The following is a 15,841-nucleotide window of genomic DNA, read 5'->3' as shown; positions in this document are numbered from 1 at the left end:
AAATAGTATTTTAAAAATTAAAATAAAAAAATCATGTTTGTGAAAATATGGATTTATTTTATTTTATTATTGAAAAAATTCATGTACTATCACCATCACATCATCATGGACTAGAGAATCGTAAAACAAGGTACAAGCGATAACAACCTTCATCAGTTGTAGCAGGCACGACCAACACCGACTTTCGTAAACCCATATGTTTGTCACCAATTCATTGGGTTTTATGAGCAGCATTGGTGTCGAGTGTGAACTTCCTTCTGGATGAGGCGGCGACGGCAACATCAAGAACCCCTTCAGATTCTCTCAGATAATGCACTCTAGACTCCCGACGAATGTGCCCAGGGATATGGTAGCAATGGCAGTCCGATGAGAAACGGTGGTGACCGTGCTGCGTTTAGATACGATAACAACATTATTTATCTTAGGGTGAGAAGAAGGAAAGGAAGGAAGAGAGAGAGAGGGAAATTTACTAATCAAATTGAGAACAAGAAGAAGAAGAGGAAGGAGTAAAACGACGTCGATTAAGCACAAACAGCAAAACGAGGATCCAAATCCGATGAAAATGGATGGAGAGGCCAACTTGAGTCACGCCTTAAAAGTTTTAGGATACAGTTTGAGCCAATTAGAAATTAGAAAATTAAATTGAGTCGGATGTTAAATTTTAGGAACCATTTTGAGGACTAACTCTCATGTAAAAAAAATTATAAAAATAAAACTATATAATAATATAGTAGGTGGAAACCTAGGTGCAGTTAACTTCATGTGAAGTTGATAGTCGAGAGTCGTTAGATGATTTGACTGATTTGACTAACGACTCTCGACTATCAACTTCACGTGAAGTTGACTGCATCTAAGTTTTCACCAATATAAAAATGTTAGTTATCATTATATAATTTTCATCTCATTTCATAGCTTTTTATTTTTCTAGAAAATAAATTTTATTTACATTTAAAAAATAAAAATAATGTTGTTTATTTTCTGTTTTAATTTTTTCAGATTATAAATAAAAAAAAAATAGCGCATCCGACACACACACAATTTTGGGCTTCTTTTTATTTGTATCATTTGAAAATTTTGGATGTTTCTCAGACAGAAAGAGACAGACCTGCTTTTGAATTTGTGACATTGGTTTGAATCATCAAAAACCTCTCTTCGTTCGATGGCAGGGTATGTACCCTACTATGCTTGATCATCAAAATCCATTTTTTTATCCGCACATCGTTTCGTAGCAATACTATGTGAACTGAGAGAGATTATTTTTCCACTTTCATTCTATATTAGAAGTGGGGTTACCTTGTTCATGTGGAAAGTTATACCCTTTTTGCGTTTTGGTGAGATTTCTTAGTTGTGTTGGTCGTCTTGGCGATTTTCTGTTCATTGATTGAAAGAAAAGTGAACGGATTTAATGGGATTAGTTAGTTTTATCGGAAAAATGACTTCCTTTTTTCTATATTTTTTTTTGGGATAAAATTTTTTACTTGGAGTTCGTTTCCACTTTGTTGACTGTTCTATGATCGAAAGATAAATGGATGATCCTGAAAGCTACTGAAAGTTGGGGTTTCTATTTCTTGTATTATTTTTACCCATTTGATAATATGCATTTATGGTAGTGTGTGCCATAAGAATTAGTTCTTACAATTTTTGAGTTTCACATTGTTTTTCTTGCTTTATTATCTTTGTCAGTTTTGACTTTTGAGTTCACTTAATAACGTAATGAGTGGCAATTTTGTGTATGTGTGTGTGTGAGCTTTGTGTTTGTATGTTTGTTCCAAGTTCTGAAATTTATTAGGTTGCTTAAAATTGGTACAATGAACATATGCATTTCTTGATAAGTATCAGTTCCTTTTTTGGTGGTGAGGTGATCATAGATTGCATTGTTTCTTTCTCTATGTTACCAAGCCAACTTTGTAGAAAAATAAGAGGAGTCTGGTGATTGGGACTTTTATGACTCATTATTTTATATATTTTGCTATTCTTTTGCCATAGAGGACTCTTGATCATTTTGATTTATTGTTTCGTTTTTCTTTGGGGTGTTAGAATCTATACATGGTCATAGACTTCTATAACTTTGTGGCTCTTATATTTTTATGCAGAGCATCATGGTTGGTGGACAAAAGCAGAATTGCAACCAAAATCAAGAGTGCATCAGGAGCTTGTGATCCTAACGAAGTTATTTGGAAAACCAATCCTACCAGGATTTGCCCGAATTGTCATCATCCTATTGACAATAGTGATGTATGTCTGACACCCCCCCCCCCCTTTTTCTCTTTTTAAACTTAATTCTGATTAGATTTCAATATTTCATGATAATTGTTTTTTTTCTTTCTATTTTTATATTTTGGCCTTTCAGAAATATAAATTTTATATTTTCATGTATTTAAGTAACATCATTTTGTATGCTAGTTTGTGATCTATTGAGTGGTCTTTGTTACATGGGAATTAATGGTTTCAACTTCAAACTAAACATGATCTGCTTGGAAGTATAATTTCTTTTGTAGAAAATTGCATATTACCAGTTTAAGCGTTGGTTCAAAGGACCGGTATTGCTTGATATTCATGTAAGTGTGAAGATAACTTATCAACTGCATTAAGGGTAATGCCTTCACATCAAGGTCAAAATTAATGGAATTCCATTGCTTCCCTAAATTTTGCATATGCCAATATGAGTTGAACCTGTTAAATTGGCTTAATCCACCATACTTTTGGGACAAAAGTTGGAACATGTTTCAATCACCACTTTGGTACTTCTAGTATTTTATTTTCTTCTTCGTGATAAAGTTATATGCCATTCTTCAGAAATATGTTTAGAAAGTTTATTACCAATAAAGTTAAAAGATATTGGTTTGATAGTTCAAACTTCATCCTTTCTATTTCACAAATAATGGCACTTAAATAGTTATAGATGATTTAACATAAACTTCCTGTTGTTAGGTAACTCAAGAGTGGCCTGGCTTACCAAAAGGGGTTAAATTTGATCCGTCAGATCAAGAGATAATCTGGCACTTGCTTGTAAAGGCTGGTGTAGGAAATTTAAAACCTCATCCTTTCATTGATGAGTTTATTACTACCCTTGAAGTGGATGATGGGATTTGTTATACTCATCCTCAACATTTACCTGGTTTGTAGCACATAAGTTTTATTCATAGTTGAATTCTTGTTTGATTTTCAATCAATATGATATGTTGCGATTAAAATTTAGGTGTCAAGCAAGACGGAAGGGCCTCACATTTCTTCCACAGAGCAATAAAGGCTTATAATACCGGCACTCGAAAGCGTCGAAAAGTACATGGTCAGGATGACGTTCGTTGGCACAAGACTGGAAGGACTAAACTGATCACCCTGAACGGGGTTCCAAAGGGTTGCAAAAAAATCATGGTTTTGTATACAAATGCGGTGAGAGGAGGAAAGTCAGAGAAAACTAATTGGGTTATGCACCAATATCACCTTGGGACAGAAGAAGATGAAAAGGAAGGAGAATATGTTATTTCTAAAGTGTTTTATAAAGAAGACCAGGATATACCTGAAGCCGCAGAAAGTAAGAATGCAACAGTTGCGAAAGTAGATCCAGTCACTCCCAAATCCACGACTCCTGAACCTCCTCGTAATGAAAGGCAAGATTCAGATCTAGGCCTGGATCTAGACCTAGGGCAAGAAGCACTTGCTTTTACTGAGGTAAAACCTACAATGTTTTCCTGCTATTGAATATCAGAATCTGTTTTCTGGTATCATTTTGCTGTGATCATTTTCATATTGTGTGTTTTTTCTTTTGTTATTGGAGCGAGATCTGTCAGAAAATGGATGCAACTTTATAATATTCTTTTGTTTCTTTTGGGAAAGGAAATGTGGGGGGGGGGGGATGATGGATTTGGTGGAGGTATTTTTCATTTATAAAGTTCGAAACCTATTTTCACAAAGTAAATATCCATGATTCTACCTGCTAAAAGAATCACCATTAGTTCTGCATTAGATACTTTTTGTCTTAGCTGTTTTTCTGTCTCAAGTTATTATTGCTTGGCATTGAAGTCTTTTATGATAGTTGTACAATTTATATGAAAGTAGAAATAAAGCGAAAGCCTAAAATTAATTTGTTGTATTCCACTTTTAAGTAGTCTTTGTCCCTTGATTCATCTTGTGATGTTAATTTGATTAAGAAAGGAAGCTTTGTGCTTAACTTTACATCTCATTGAACTCTCATGCTTGAAGAATACTGAACAGTTATTTTGCAATCATATCTTGCCTCCTTTTTTACCTTTTCCCAGAAACTGCCCTAAGCATATAATCTTGACATATAATTTGATGATATAGTTCTGTGGAATCTGAAAATTGCAGTAACAGAAGTTGATTATTCCCGTTCTTTGTTTCTTTTTTTTTTTTTTTTAAATTTATACCCTTAGATGGATTGCTTAGATGAAATTCAAGCTGACTGTGAAGAATCTGCGAAAGCTAATCCACCAGTACTGGAGACACAAGAAAATGAAGGGATGGACAACAAGGAAACTAATGCTTATGAAGCACAACCGTGGTGGGATAGTGATTCACAGAATCTATTAGATTCACAACAACTCGTTGAAGCATTAACTCTCTGCGAAGATATATTTCACAGCCAATCTTCCAACAAAGACGATGAAAATGATAAGAACCAAACCGGTCTATCTGTGTATGCTCATCTAGGACCTGAGCATCTGAAGAAGGATATTGAGGAGTGTCAAAAGCTTGCTCCTGCAGGACCAGAGCATCAGAAGGATATTGAAGACGGCCAAAGTCTTGACATCGACCTTGCAAATATAGAGCGGGATACTCCTCCTGAGCATCGACTAAGTCAGCTGGTATCTCCATGTTCTTGATGATTTTGCATTACAATGAATGAATTCATTTAAATCACCATTACTAACTACTAGAATGCTTCAAATTAAGTTTTCTTTCATTTGGTTTTGAAAGTAGTTATAAATTTTTTTCTTTTGGAAAAAAAAAAGTGTCACCTGTATAATAGCTAGCTTAATTGAAAATTGCGCACATGATCAGTAGTTACTTTACATATATGTTAGGAAGTTATCTCGGGGTAAAAGTTTTGTACTAATGGAGAAAAAATATTTGGACACCAATCATCATAAATCCTGTTTATTAATGATGCATTTTCATGTTTCTGTAGGAATTTGGTTCGCAGGACAGCTATACTTACTGGGGTTTTCAAGGCGTAAACTAATATCTTCCTTGATCTCTCGGCTTTGAACCAATTTTTTTGCAACTACATTTTGTTGATGTGTTATTTGTCTTTTGCCTTTGTGTTATGCTAAACTATGGGGCAAACTTAACTGTTACGAGTAAGTGGTTACTACTAACTATGCAGTAATGTAAGACTGTGAACCTGATATATATTTTGATCAACCTTGGTGTAAATGTAATTCAAACTTGCAATTCTCGGCTGGTTGAAGTTTTGTTCTATATTCTTGCAGTTCTGGATGTGGACTCTAGAGAGAAAGATGCATTTAGATTTCTACTCTATTCAAGCGCAGCTATGGAATTATCAAAGTTGCTTTTAGATTTCTGATAATGGCTTAAGACTGAAAAATAGTAATGTTGGCTTTGTTCTACAGTACCAAGTAGTATCAGGATGTGAATTTTATCCAAAAATAATTTCTTCAAGACCAAAAATGATATATAACCAGATTTATGTGAAAATTTTGAATATTACATTACGTCCATTTTTATTCCATTTCAGAATTTGACATCAATTAATTTTATAATAATAATTTAAATGTTTTATTTTAACTTTCTAATATTTAAAATTCCGTTTCTTTTGACTTGCGTATTTCTTTTATAATTTCGTAATGTTTTATTTTTGTTTTAGGTAGAAAAAATAATATTGGTATTTAAAAATATTCTATTCTTACAAACCACAACTTTGTGTTCAAGACGCCTCTAACTAACTTTTAGAACCATGAAAATTTTTCGTATAATAATAATAATAATAATAATATTCATACTATAACCTAAATAATAAATCAGATCTAAATTAAGTTAAAAGGTCCAATAAAAAAAAATGGTCTTTACCGTCTATCTGACTTTTACAAAGAGGCTGGAGTCAACGTCAGCAGACGCTTAACTCCATTTTTAGAAGAGAAATCTCAACAACCTTAATATAAAGGACGGTTATCCACCATTAGAAGTAGAACTACTTTGATGGTGATTATTGACTTAACTCCTATAAATACCCTGACACACTCAAGTACATCTAAATTTCGATATTCTAAACCTACTTTAACTCCTTACTGACTTAGCTATCGGAGTATCTTGCAGGTAACATTTTCATTCTTTCAAATACATAACTCGACCACGATTCTTAGAACGTAATATAAGTTGAAGACCACCTTTCATTTAAATTTGGACTTTTCCTTACGACCCGACTCACTGGTTTCAGGTAAAGCCCTGGAACAAATAGCAATAATAATTTTTTCGTATTATAATTTTCGTAATACAATAATAATAATAATAGTAGTAGTAGTAATAGTAGTAATAGTAGTATCTGCTGCCACCAGCAGCAGCAGCTCCACACTACATGGATCTTCTCCTTCGTTATATACTTATATTTACATGAAAAAGTATTCTAGTCCATAATGCAAAAATTATATATCCAGAACAGTTGACATAACCCAACAACCTCTCTAGTCCATCATTGCTATTCACATAAGTACATAACATTGTCTCTGTCCAAATATTAAATAAATAAATATTATATTATAATTACTTTACTAAACTAAGGTCATTACCATACTTAAATGCAATCTGTAGCTGAAATTTATGATGCACGTTCACTGAGCCGCGGGACTCACTGCTGAACTCTCCTGGTACAAGCTGCAACGGTCGAATAGCTCCTCACGCATGAACGGCAAGCAGTTCGCACCAAAGCGGGACACGTTTCACCAGCACCACAGAATTTTCCATTTAGTATCTATCCGTGACCGATATTATTCCTCAATCCATTTTCCGAAATCCTCAGCCACAATAAATAGTTAAATACTGAAACAATAATTATCAATATGCAGATATAATAAATATAAATATAACACACACACACACACACACAATAATCGTACAATAAAGATTTAAATCAGAGATTATAATATAAGAAAATTTTTTTGCCTGATTCAATTTTCTAATATCTATTATATTTTTTATCGTCTCGTTATTTAGTAATGATATATGGTTTTAATCAATACAAATTAAAGTGATAGGAGAAGGATTTATATGTTTCCTAAAATATATTTAATTCATCTCGAAATCAATTACAATTATTCATACTCATATATTAATTTAAAAATTATGTTAAATAAATAGAAGTGTGTGATTATATTTAATATTTATTTGAGTGAAGTTTTAAAAAACTTGTTTCAAGTAATATTTTTTAAAAATCTTTTAAAAAATTAAAAATAATTTTATATTTAAATATTTTATATAAAAGATTTTTTTATTTAACAATTATATTTAAATATAATAATATAAAAATATTTATTTATTAAAATATCTTTTTTTAAATAAAAAACTTTTAAAAAAATATAAATTATAACTTCTGAAAAAATATTTTTTATATTTTTTAATACTTATACTTTTATTATTAAAATTTACTAAATATATGAAAAAATATAAAAAAATATTTTGTATTAACTTTTTTCAACGCAACTTAATAACATCTAAACAAATATTTATTCCCAGAACATACATTAAAGACATTCTAAAAAATAAGAATATATATATATATATATATCATTACTCAAATGATACAATCACCTTCCATCTAATATCTAATAGTAATATAAAAATATTATATACATCCCAAAAAACCGTCACTATATTAATGATCAATATTATATATAATTTAATTTATTTTTAATAAATCTATATTTAAATATATATATATATTTATAAATAATTAATTTAATAATTAATTTTTTGTGTTCATCTGGTAAGGGTGATAATAATACTAATAATAGGATAAGAAGTATATAATGAATAAGTTAAAACAAAAGAAAAATGAATTGTTCCCTTTGATATTAGTGTTTGCAATTTAAAATAAACAAAAAGGAAATAAAAAAATGAAAAAAGAAACTTGTGGTCTAAAACCGAAGGAGAAAAGAAACAATGAAGTGAAGTTCTCCGCCATTTTTTCTACCACAAAGGCAGGAAGTGTAAACTGAGGAACTGGCATGGCCACTGTAGCAACAAGTGGAATAGGAGCAGGGTTAACAAAGCTCCAAGCAAACAAAGCAAAGCACAACAAATCCCTCTTTCTGGGCCATGGATTCAGAATCAAACCTTCTTCTCTACCATGCAGCAGTAGAAAGCAGCCTCCTTTTCAAGTGTTTGCATTAGGTGGTGGTGGTGGAAGTGAATGGGTTCTTGATTCCATTCACAACCTCTTTGTGGGTGTTGGGGTTGGTCTCCCTTGCACTGTGATGGAGTGTGGGGACATAATTTATAGGAGCACACTACCAAAGTCAAATGGGTTGACTCTTACAGTTCCTGGTGCGGTTCTTGCTTTGAGTGCTCTTTCTTATCTTTGGGCCACACCTGGGGTTGCACCTGGTTTCTTTGACATGTTTGTTCTTGCTTTTGTTGAGAGATTGTTCAGACCCACTTATAGAAAGGTCACTCAGTTCAACTTCATTTCTTGTTCTTTATGTTACTTTAGCCAATTCTTATTTTCATTCTATAATATCTCTTATTTCGTTACTTATATAGAAGTAAAAATTATGGTTGATTAATTAGTACTTTACTGTTAAGAATTTACAGTACTTTTGATTTTAGTATATGTCCATTTAGCTAGAGTGCACCATGGATAATGCTACTATAAAATATTTAGATGTTAATGGTTTAAATGTTAAATATGACCCACTACTTGTTTGATTCATCGCGTCATGACTCAACAATGCTTGGTTCATATAGGTTAATTGTTAATATTGCTTCTGCTGTTGATTGTAACTGTTATTGCTGAGGTTGGTTTATTGTTTTTGGCAGGATGACTTTGTTGTGGGCAAGAAGTTAGGGGAGGGATCCTTTGGAGTAGTTTATAGAGCAACACCGTCCAAGCCCTCTTCAATGGTATTAATTAATTACTATTCTATTTGGAAGCTACTATGGCCCTTTGCAGATCCTATGTTAACGCGGGATGCTTGTGGGCTGCCTATTTGGAAGCTACTAGAATAATGGAGTTTCTCACTTATGTTTTTTTTGCCTTAATTGGTTCTTGCTTGCATTTTTCATGGCGCACTTTACTATATCATTGAATTTTCATGTCATTTGTTTATGATTTTTTTTTTGAAAATCGGTGTCATTTTAAGTTTAATTGCTCATGAATATCATGCTTTCAAGAAACAAAAATGAGTGGCATATGTGCCTCAGCACCTGTGAGATTTAGAAATGTTAGATTGCTTGAATAGTATTGGTATGACTTATGCTTCTATTTTGGTTCTCAATGGAAGGAAGGTGACTTAGTCTTGAAGAAAGCTACTGAATATGGTGCCGTAGAAATTTGGATGAATGAGCGCGTACGGAGGGCGTGTGCAAGCAGCTGCGCAGATTTTCTATACGGGTTTCTTGAGGTGTTGCTCAATTAAAACTACTACTTCTCGATGAACTTCACTATCATAGTTGTATGGAGAAATTAAAGACATTTTTCAGTTACATAAGTTCACAGTTTAGTTTTAGTTATAGAAGTTGTCCTCATAATCACAAACCATTTGCAGAGCTCTTCAAAGAAAGCTCCTGAATACTGGCTTATATGGCGGTTTGAAGGGGATGCTACCCTAGCTGACTTGCTGCAGAGTAGAGAATTTCCATACAATGTTAGTAGTCTCGTTACTCATCGTGATGCAAATCATCAATTTTAATAGTATTAACCTTACAATTTTCTGATAAAGTAGTAGGAAATTATTACAATAATATTCCGTAGCCTTTACTCATTATTTCACTATGTTTCTGAAGCGCTTTGTTCATATTAAACTCTTCAATTTTATGCTTTATTGGTAAGTCATGAATGCTTATGTCTCCGGTATCAGCCATAGTGATTAGTGCCGCAAATTGCAGGTTGAAACATTAATTCTGGGTGAGGTTCAGGACTTGCCGAAGGGAGTTGAAAGAGAAAACAGAATTATTCAAACAATCATGAGGCAACTGTTGTTTGCATTAGACGGTCTTCACTCAACTGGCATTGTGCATAGGGATATTAAGCCACAGAACATTATTTTTTCTGAAGGTAAGAATCTGAACATTGCATATCTTATTTTTTTCCCTCCCCGATGAAAAAGTTTTCAGAATCAAAGTTAAGATCAGGGTTTCTTTTGTTTAGTATGTCTTTTATTGAGTCTTTATTTTGTGTTATTGTTTACCTTGTAATAAACTCCACTTTATTGTGCTGAGCTCCTTCTTTCAAGAAGAAAAAAACCCCAAATTAAATCTTGTTTCCTTTCTAATCCTGGGATCAGGGTCGCGAACATTCAAAATCATTGATCTTGGAGCTGCTGCAGATCTGCGAGTTGGCATTAACTATATTCCCAAGGAGTTTCTCTTGGATCCAAGGTATCTTCTTCGACATTTGATAAAAAGATAGCACCGTTGCCTGCTTTCAAAAGGAGAAAAAATATTAAGAAAAGAAAAGAAATCTACTGTTGGAATTTTTTATTTGATATGCTTAATGAGTTTAGTGATGGATTCTTTTCATTTTTCTTTCAGTAGAATTAGAAAATGGAAGCTTTTATTTTTTTATTTATTTATGAACTATTTCAAAAATTTCCCTTTAAAGCCATCAACACTTTCTGCCTCATTTCCTTAATGGGCCCGTTCCCACATCTCATACTCATTCTCATTCTCATTCCAACAAGTCACCATATTGAAATAAGAGAGTGAATGTGACCAATTAATTGCTGAAGGAGTTTGAACCTAAGGCTGATTCGGGTCCAGTTTTTGTGTCGGTGATTCTCCTTCATTCTGTTAACTCCAGGGTTGTTGGTTCAGATTCCTGCAATTCTTGAGTTTGCCAATTTTCAAACAAGTGGATTTTCCATTTTGTTTCATGCATATTAGCAGCAAGAGATGAATATAGCAAGGAATGAAAACTATTGTAACTTGTGAGCTAAAAAACTGAATTATTCTATCCATGTGTATTATGCAGAAGATATACAAGGATATATATACACAGCAGATGAAGTGTAACAACTAACAACCATTCTAACAAACTCTTAACTTCACTCTAACTAACTTATAACTGAGTTTCCTTTTATGCCCCTAATAATGCAATCCTCTACTTTGCTCTTATATGCATTTTCTTGTTAGCAATTGAGATCCAGATGTACATGGATTAATGAATAAATGAATGAATGATCCTAATTAATTTCTTGTTTACGTATACTAGCTAGTACTGTTGTTATGTTCTTTTGGTTGGTTTGGATTATTATTGGAATTTATTTGTATATTTCTGTTTTTAATCAAGCTCTCAAATTAATGAGAATCAGTTCTGTTTTCAAGGCATCAAGTTAATATGAGTTTTTTATGACGCTAGTTACTGAGGCAAGTCGAAAATTAGGTCTCGGTTGTTCATGTATTTGAGGTTTCATTAATATGCATTCTTATCCCTTTTGAAGTGGCAATCAAAGTTGGGAGTATCCTTACTGAAACAACAAGCTATGCAATCACAGACTAACTACATTCATTTATTAATTGTAAAGCCAAATTTAGAGAGATTACATTAATGTCTAATGTACACAGATTTAAAGTAGATGAAATTCAAAGTTCATGAAATTTTATTACAGCTTTAATTGAAATGTATATGTACTAATAATTTGAATGAAATTGTATTTCTAAAATGCGCATATGGCTTCTATGTTTTTTACCTCTCAGATATGCCGCACCAGAGCAATATATCATGAGCACACAAACTCCATCTGCACCCTCGGCTCCTGTAGCAACTGCACTCTCACCGGTTTTATGGCAGGTTCAATATTGCTTACGAATCATCTGCAGTTAAATGATCATTTATAATTTTATATTATGTATTTTCCTTTATGATTTAATGATGTCTTTTTTGCTCATGATGGTTTTCTTTGTTTCTAACAGTTGAATTTGCCCGACAGATTTGATATCTATAGTGCTGGTCTGATCTTTCTTCAAATGGTGAGTAACAAATATTGATGAACTTGTGACGGCTTCTGTTCTTATTACTGGAATTAATCAGTCAATTTCTGTAATTGATTTCACATGAATGTTAGATGAATCATTATAAATCACCTCATGGACATAGAAGACTGCATGTCACTATGTCAGTAGCTTTAAGTTAAAGACTTTGTTTATACATATGCACATCTTTTTGTTAAATCCTATTGTGTTGATCTATTATGAAATGCTGCTATCCTTGTTGATAATTTTCCATATATCTGGACCAGATTTTTAATTAGGGGAAACATTTAAACGATGGCGACGAGTAATTCAATGTGCCATATGATAAAGCTGGTATTTCAAATATCTCATGCTTTATACTGTTATTCTCTTATAGGCATTCCCGGGTTTACGCACCGATAATGGCCTTATACAATTCAACCGTCAATTAAAGAGGTGCGACTATGACTTGGTTACTTGGAGAAAAAGCGTAGAGCCTCGATGTGGCCCTGAACTTAGGAGGGGCTTTGATTTGTTGGATTTAGATGGTGGAATAGGATGGGAACTTCTGACATCAATGGTTAGATACAAAGCAAGGCAAAGGCTGAGCGCAAAAGCCGCATTGACTCATCCTTTCTTCGATAGAGAAGGTTTGTTGGCACTGTCTTTCATGCAAAATCTGAGGCTGCAGCTCTTACGAGCGACTCAGCAGGATTACGGAGAAGCTGCCAAGTGGGTCACTGAGCTAATGGCAAAATCAGGAACTGAGAAGGATGGTGGATTCACTGAAGCTCAGCTCCTTGAACTAAAAGTATATATCATGTTCTTCATTATTTAAATAAGCTTTTTGTGGTTTAAAATTAGCGATATATAATTTTGGTTTTGTAAAACTTTTCTTGTGGTCTTGAGCCAAAAATTTTTCAACAGTGAAATCAATCCATACGGCATTCGACATATACAGATCAACTAGGTGAGATGGTTACATATCCTTTGAAGGTGGCTACTTAAAGATGATATTATGAATCATTATATAGTTTAGTCAAACATGTTCAGTAAAATATGTCAAACCATCTATTAGTTCATAATATCATCTTCATTGAAGTAACCACCTACTTCGAATTATGGATAAGAAATTGATCTGTATGTGGGATAATGTCAGAGTCCAATTTTGCCTACTTCTGAAAACTTTTGGACCAAAACCACAAGGAAAATTTTATAGGCACCAAAACCGTAAATCACTTATTTAACTCCATGTTAAGCAGTGGTATAAAGTTCAGTTTTTATTTGCTATCTTGTCTTACGTATTTCCCTCCTCCCTTATAGGAAATTGAACCCAAGAAGAAGAAGAAGGCTAATGCACAGAGAAACGCTCTAGCTTCTGCACTTAAACTTCAGAGGAAAATCATTAAAACCTTAAATGAGAGTATGGATGAGCTCAGCAGACGCAGGAAAAGCATTTGGTGGAGCAGGTGGATCCCAAGAGAGGAATGAGAAATTGTAAATACTTTTATATATGCTCAGTTTTTTATTTTTAAAATTTTGTCTATAGTTTGTATATCAACATTAATTATAATGTTCAGATAGAAAAAAAAAATTGTTTGTTGTGTATTTAAAAATAAAAGACACGAGACTAACTGGAATACTACATTACTTTTGCCATCAACTAACTGGAATCTTATGGATGCAATTGCAAGCATGCTTGGATTCTTTTAACCGTTCGGGCAGACATGCATTTGGTTATATTTGCTTGCGTGTGATAAATTTTTGTGCTCGTTAATTGTGTATGTGTTCTTGCTATATATGTGATTTGTTTTGTGAATTGATATTGCATTAAATTGAATGTGCTTGTTGGTTGAACCGAGATAGTGGAAGTAAGGGTGTTGTGACACCATAGAATGATGGCTATTGGATCAAGTAAACCTTTTATTTAGCGTTTATCATTTTTCTTCAGGGTAAGCTCTATCTATAAATTATTTTTCCTCTCTATCCTTTCATGATAACTCTTATAAATTTGTTGCTACTTTTTTTGGTAAAAACACAAATATCGAAATTTTGCATGGAGAGAGAATGTAAGCTAAGCTAATGAAACAATTATTTTTTCCTTTAATCTTTCATAGTATTCTATCGTTTTCTTTTTGTACTCTTTCATTTTTCTTGTTAAAACACATTAAATTTTTTATAGTAGACACAAAAATGTTAAAAATACACAGAAATGCTTAAAGAAAAACATAGGTAAAAATACATAATTTTTTTTATCCTAAACAGAAATTATTCAAGAGAAACATAAATAGAAAATATGATTTTTTTTTACTTAAACATATAATTTTTTTGAAATTAAAACAAATTTTTTGTCATAACAAAATTTTTTTAAAAGAAATCGGTTTTACTCAAACACAGTTATTTTGACTCAAACATAGAAACTTATTTAACGAAGCACAACATTCTTTCTTGGATTTGGATCCTCTAAAGTTTGAATTTTACTTTAGAGAATAAAATGTGATCTTTCTACCTTTGAATAGTTTCTCTTTCTGTCATTAATTTCATAGGTGGGATCAAGAGAAATTATTCAAAGATAGAAATATCACACTTTATTTTCTAAAGTGAAATTCAAACTTTAGAGAATTCAAATCCAAAATTCTTTTGACAATATACACAAATTCTTGAAGAAAAATAAACGAAAAAACACAAAAATTTTGGAAGAGAAACGGAAAAAATATAGAAGTTTTAGATTTCTGTATTTATTAAAACATAATTCAGTATTTAGCTTACGTTTGACGTATATAGGATGAGTTCTTTTCTACGAAATTTATGTGTTTGCATAGGAAAAGTTTTTGTGTTTTGTAACTAATAATTTATGTCTTTTTTATCTATATATGTATTTTGTATTTAGCTTCACAAATTTCTATGTATAACTTCACAAAACTATTTTGTATTTATGAGTTCTTTTTAATTTTAACGACAATTTCTTATACCAAACGTTTAGAAAAAACATAATTTTTATTAAAGAAAAACATTAAAATTGTAGATGACAATACTAAAATTCTTTTTTTTCCCCTCCTCTTTGATGATATACACAAACACAACTTTTATTTCTACTCTCTGATAATATAGACAGACTAGTTATGTTCCGTGTTCAACTTTATAAATTTATGTATTTTTTTGTTATTTAACTTTTTGTGTCTTTTATATTTTTCAATTTTGGAACAAAATTTCTTATAAGAAACACATAAATATTTAGAATAATAATCTTTTCTTCAAAAGAAAAAACCAAAGTTTGTGGATAAAACACAAATTCTACATTTAGGAAAAAGATAAATTACGTTCATATAACAATTATTTTTCTACTTTATCCTTTTATGGTGTTCTATCCTTGTATGTTAAAAAGGAATAAAATAAGAAAATACATAAATTTAAAAAACACACAGAAAAAACTTAGAAGAAAACAAGCAGAAAAAAGTTTATACAAAAAATACAAAGATAAAATTAAATAAAACAAAAATTCATAGATAAAAACACGTAAATTCTATATTCAAAGAGAGCATAAACTAAACTATTGTAATAATTATTTTTTCTTTTATTCCTTCATTTAACTCTATTGTTTTCATTAATTTTTATTTCTCCATTTTGTTTTTACTGGAAACACAATAAAAAAAAAACGACTACCAAAAAAGTGAGCTATGGTTTGTCTGAGAGATGG

At 31.9% G+C, this 15,841-nt stretch overlaps 2 protein-coding genes across 2 annotated transcripts; both read left to right on the top strand.

Annotated features, from left to right (window-relative positions):
* Positions 1–1,043: 1,043 nt before the first annotated feature.
* Positions 1,044–5,442, top strand: LOC130979681 (SUPPRESSOR OF GAMMA RESPONSE 1-like). Its single transcript, XM_057903200.1, has 6 exons — positions 1,044–1,167; positions 2,094–2,235; positions 2,932–3,118; positions 3,200–3,672; positions 4,395–4,826; positions 5,150–5,442. Exons 1-6 carry the CDS (start codon positions 1,160–1,162, stop codon positions 5,201–5,203), a joined length of 1,296 nt encoding a protein of 431 aa, XP_057759183.1. The 5' UTR covers positions 1,044–1,159; the 3' UTR covers positions 5,204–5,442.
* Positions 5,443–8,103: 2,661 nt separating this feature from the next.
* Positions 8,104–13,886, top strand: LOC130982142 (serine/threonine-protein kinase STN7, chloroplastic). Its single transcript, XM_057906013.1, has 10 exons — positions 8,104–8,642; positions 9,013–9,096; positions 9,477–9,596; positions 9,741–9,839; positions 10,081–10,249; positions 10,479–10,572; positions 11,890–11,983; positions 12,106–12,162; positions 12,542–12,955; positions 13,468–13,886. The coding sequence occupies exons 1-10, from the start codon at positions 8,202–8,204 to the stop codon at positions 13,633–13,635; spliced, it is 1,740 nt and encodes a 579-aa protein (XP_057761996.1). The 5' UTR covers positions 8,104–8,201; the 3' UTR covers positions 13,636–13,886.
* The last annotated feature ends 1,955 nt before the right edge of the window (positions 13,887–15,841 follow it).

Source organism: Arachis stenosperma, chromosome 5, assembly GCF_014773155.1.
Source record: "Arachis stenosperma cultivar V10309 chromosome 5, arast.V10309.gnm1.PFL2, whole genome shotgun sequence".
Lineage (NCBI taxonomy): Eukaryota > Viridiplantae > Streptophyta > Magnoliopsida > Fabales > Fabaceae > Arachis > Arachis stenosperma.
The sequence above is the reverse complement of the archived record's forward strand: the minus strand, read 5'-3'. Positions and strand labels throughout refer to the sequence as shown.

Bases quoted from the DNA above. Each gene is read 5' to 3' on its own strand.
- LOC130982142 (XM_057906013.1), top strand. From the start codon at position 8,202: ATGGCCACTGTAGCAACAAGTGGAATAGGAGCAGGGTTAACAAAGCTC. The intron at 9,840-10,080 runs GTTAGTAGTCTC...CGCAAATTGCAG, and splicing joins GTAGAGAATTTCCATACAAT to GTTGAAACATTAATTCTGGG. The intron at 12,163-12,541 runs GTGAGTAACAAA...ATTCTCTTATAG, and splicing joins GTCTGATCTTTCTTCAAATG to GCATTCCCGGGTTTACGCAC.
- LOC130979681 (XM_057903200.1), top strand. The intron at 2,236-2,931 runs GTATGTCTGACA...TCCTGTTGTTAG, and splicing joins ATCCTATTGACAATAGTGAT to GTAACTCAAGAGTGGCCTGG. The intron at 3,119-3,199 runs GTTTGTAGCACA...ATTAAAATTTAG, and splicing joins TCATCCTCAACATTTACCTG to GTGTCAAGCAAGACGGAAGG.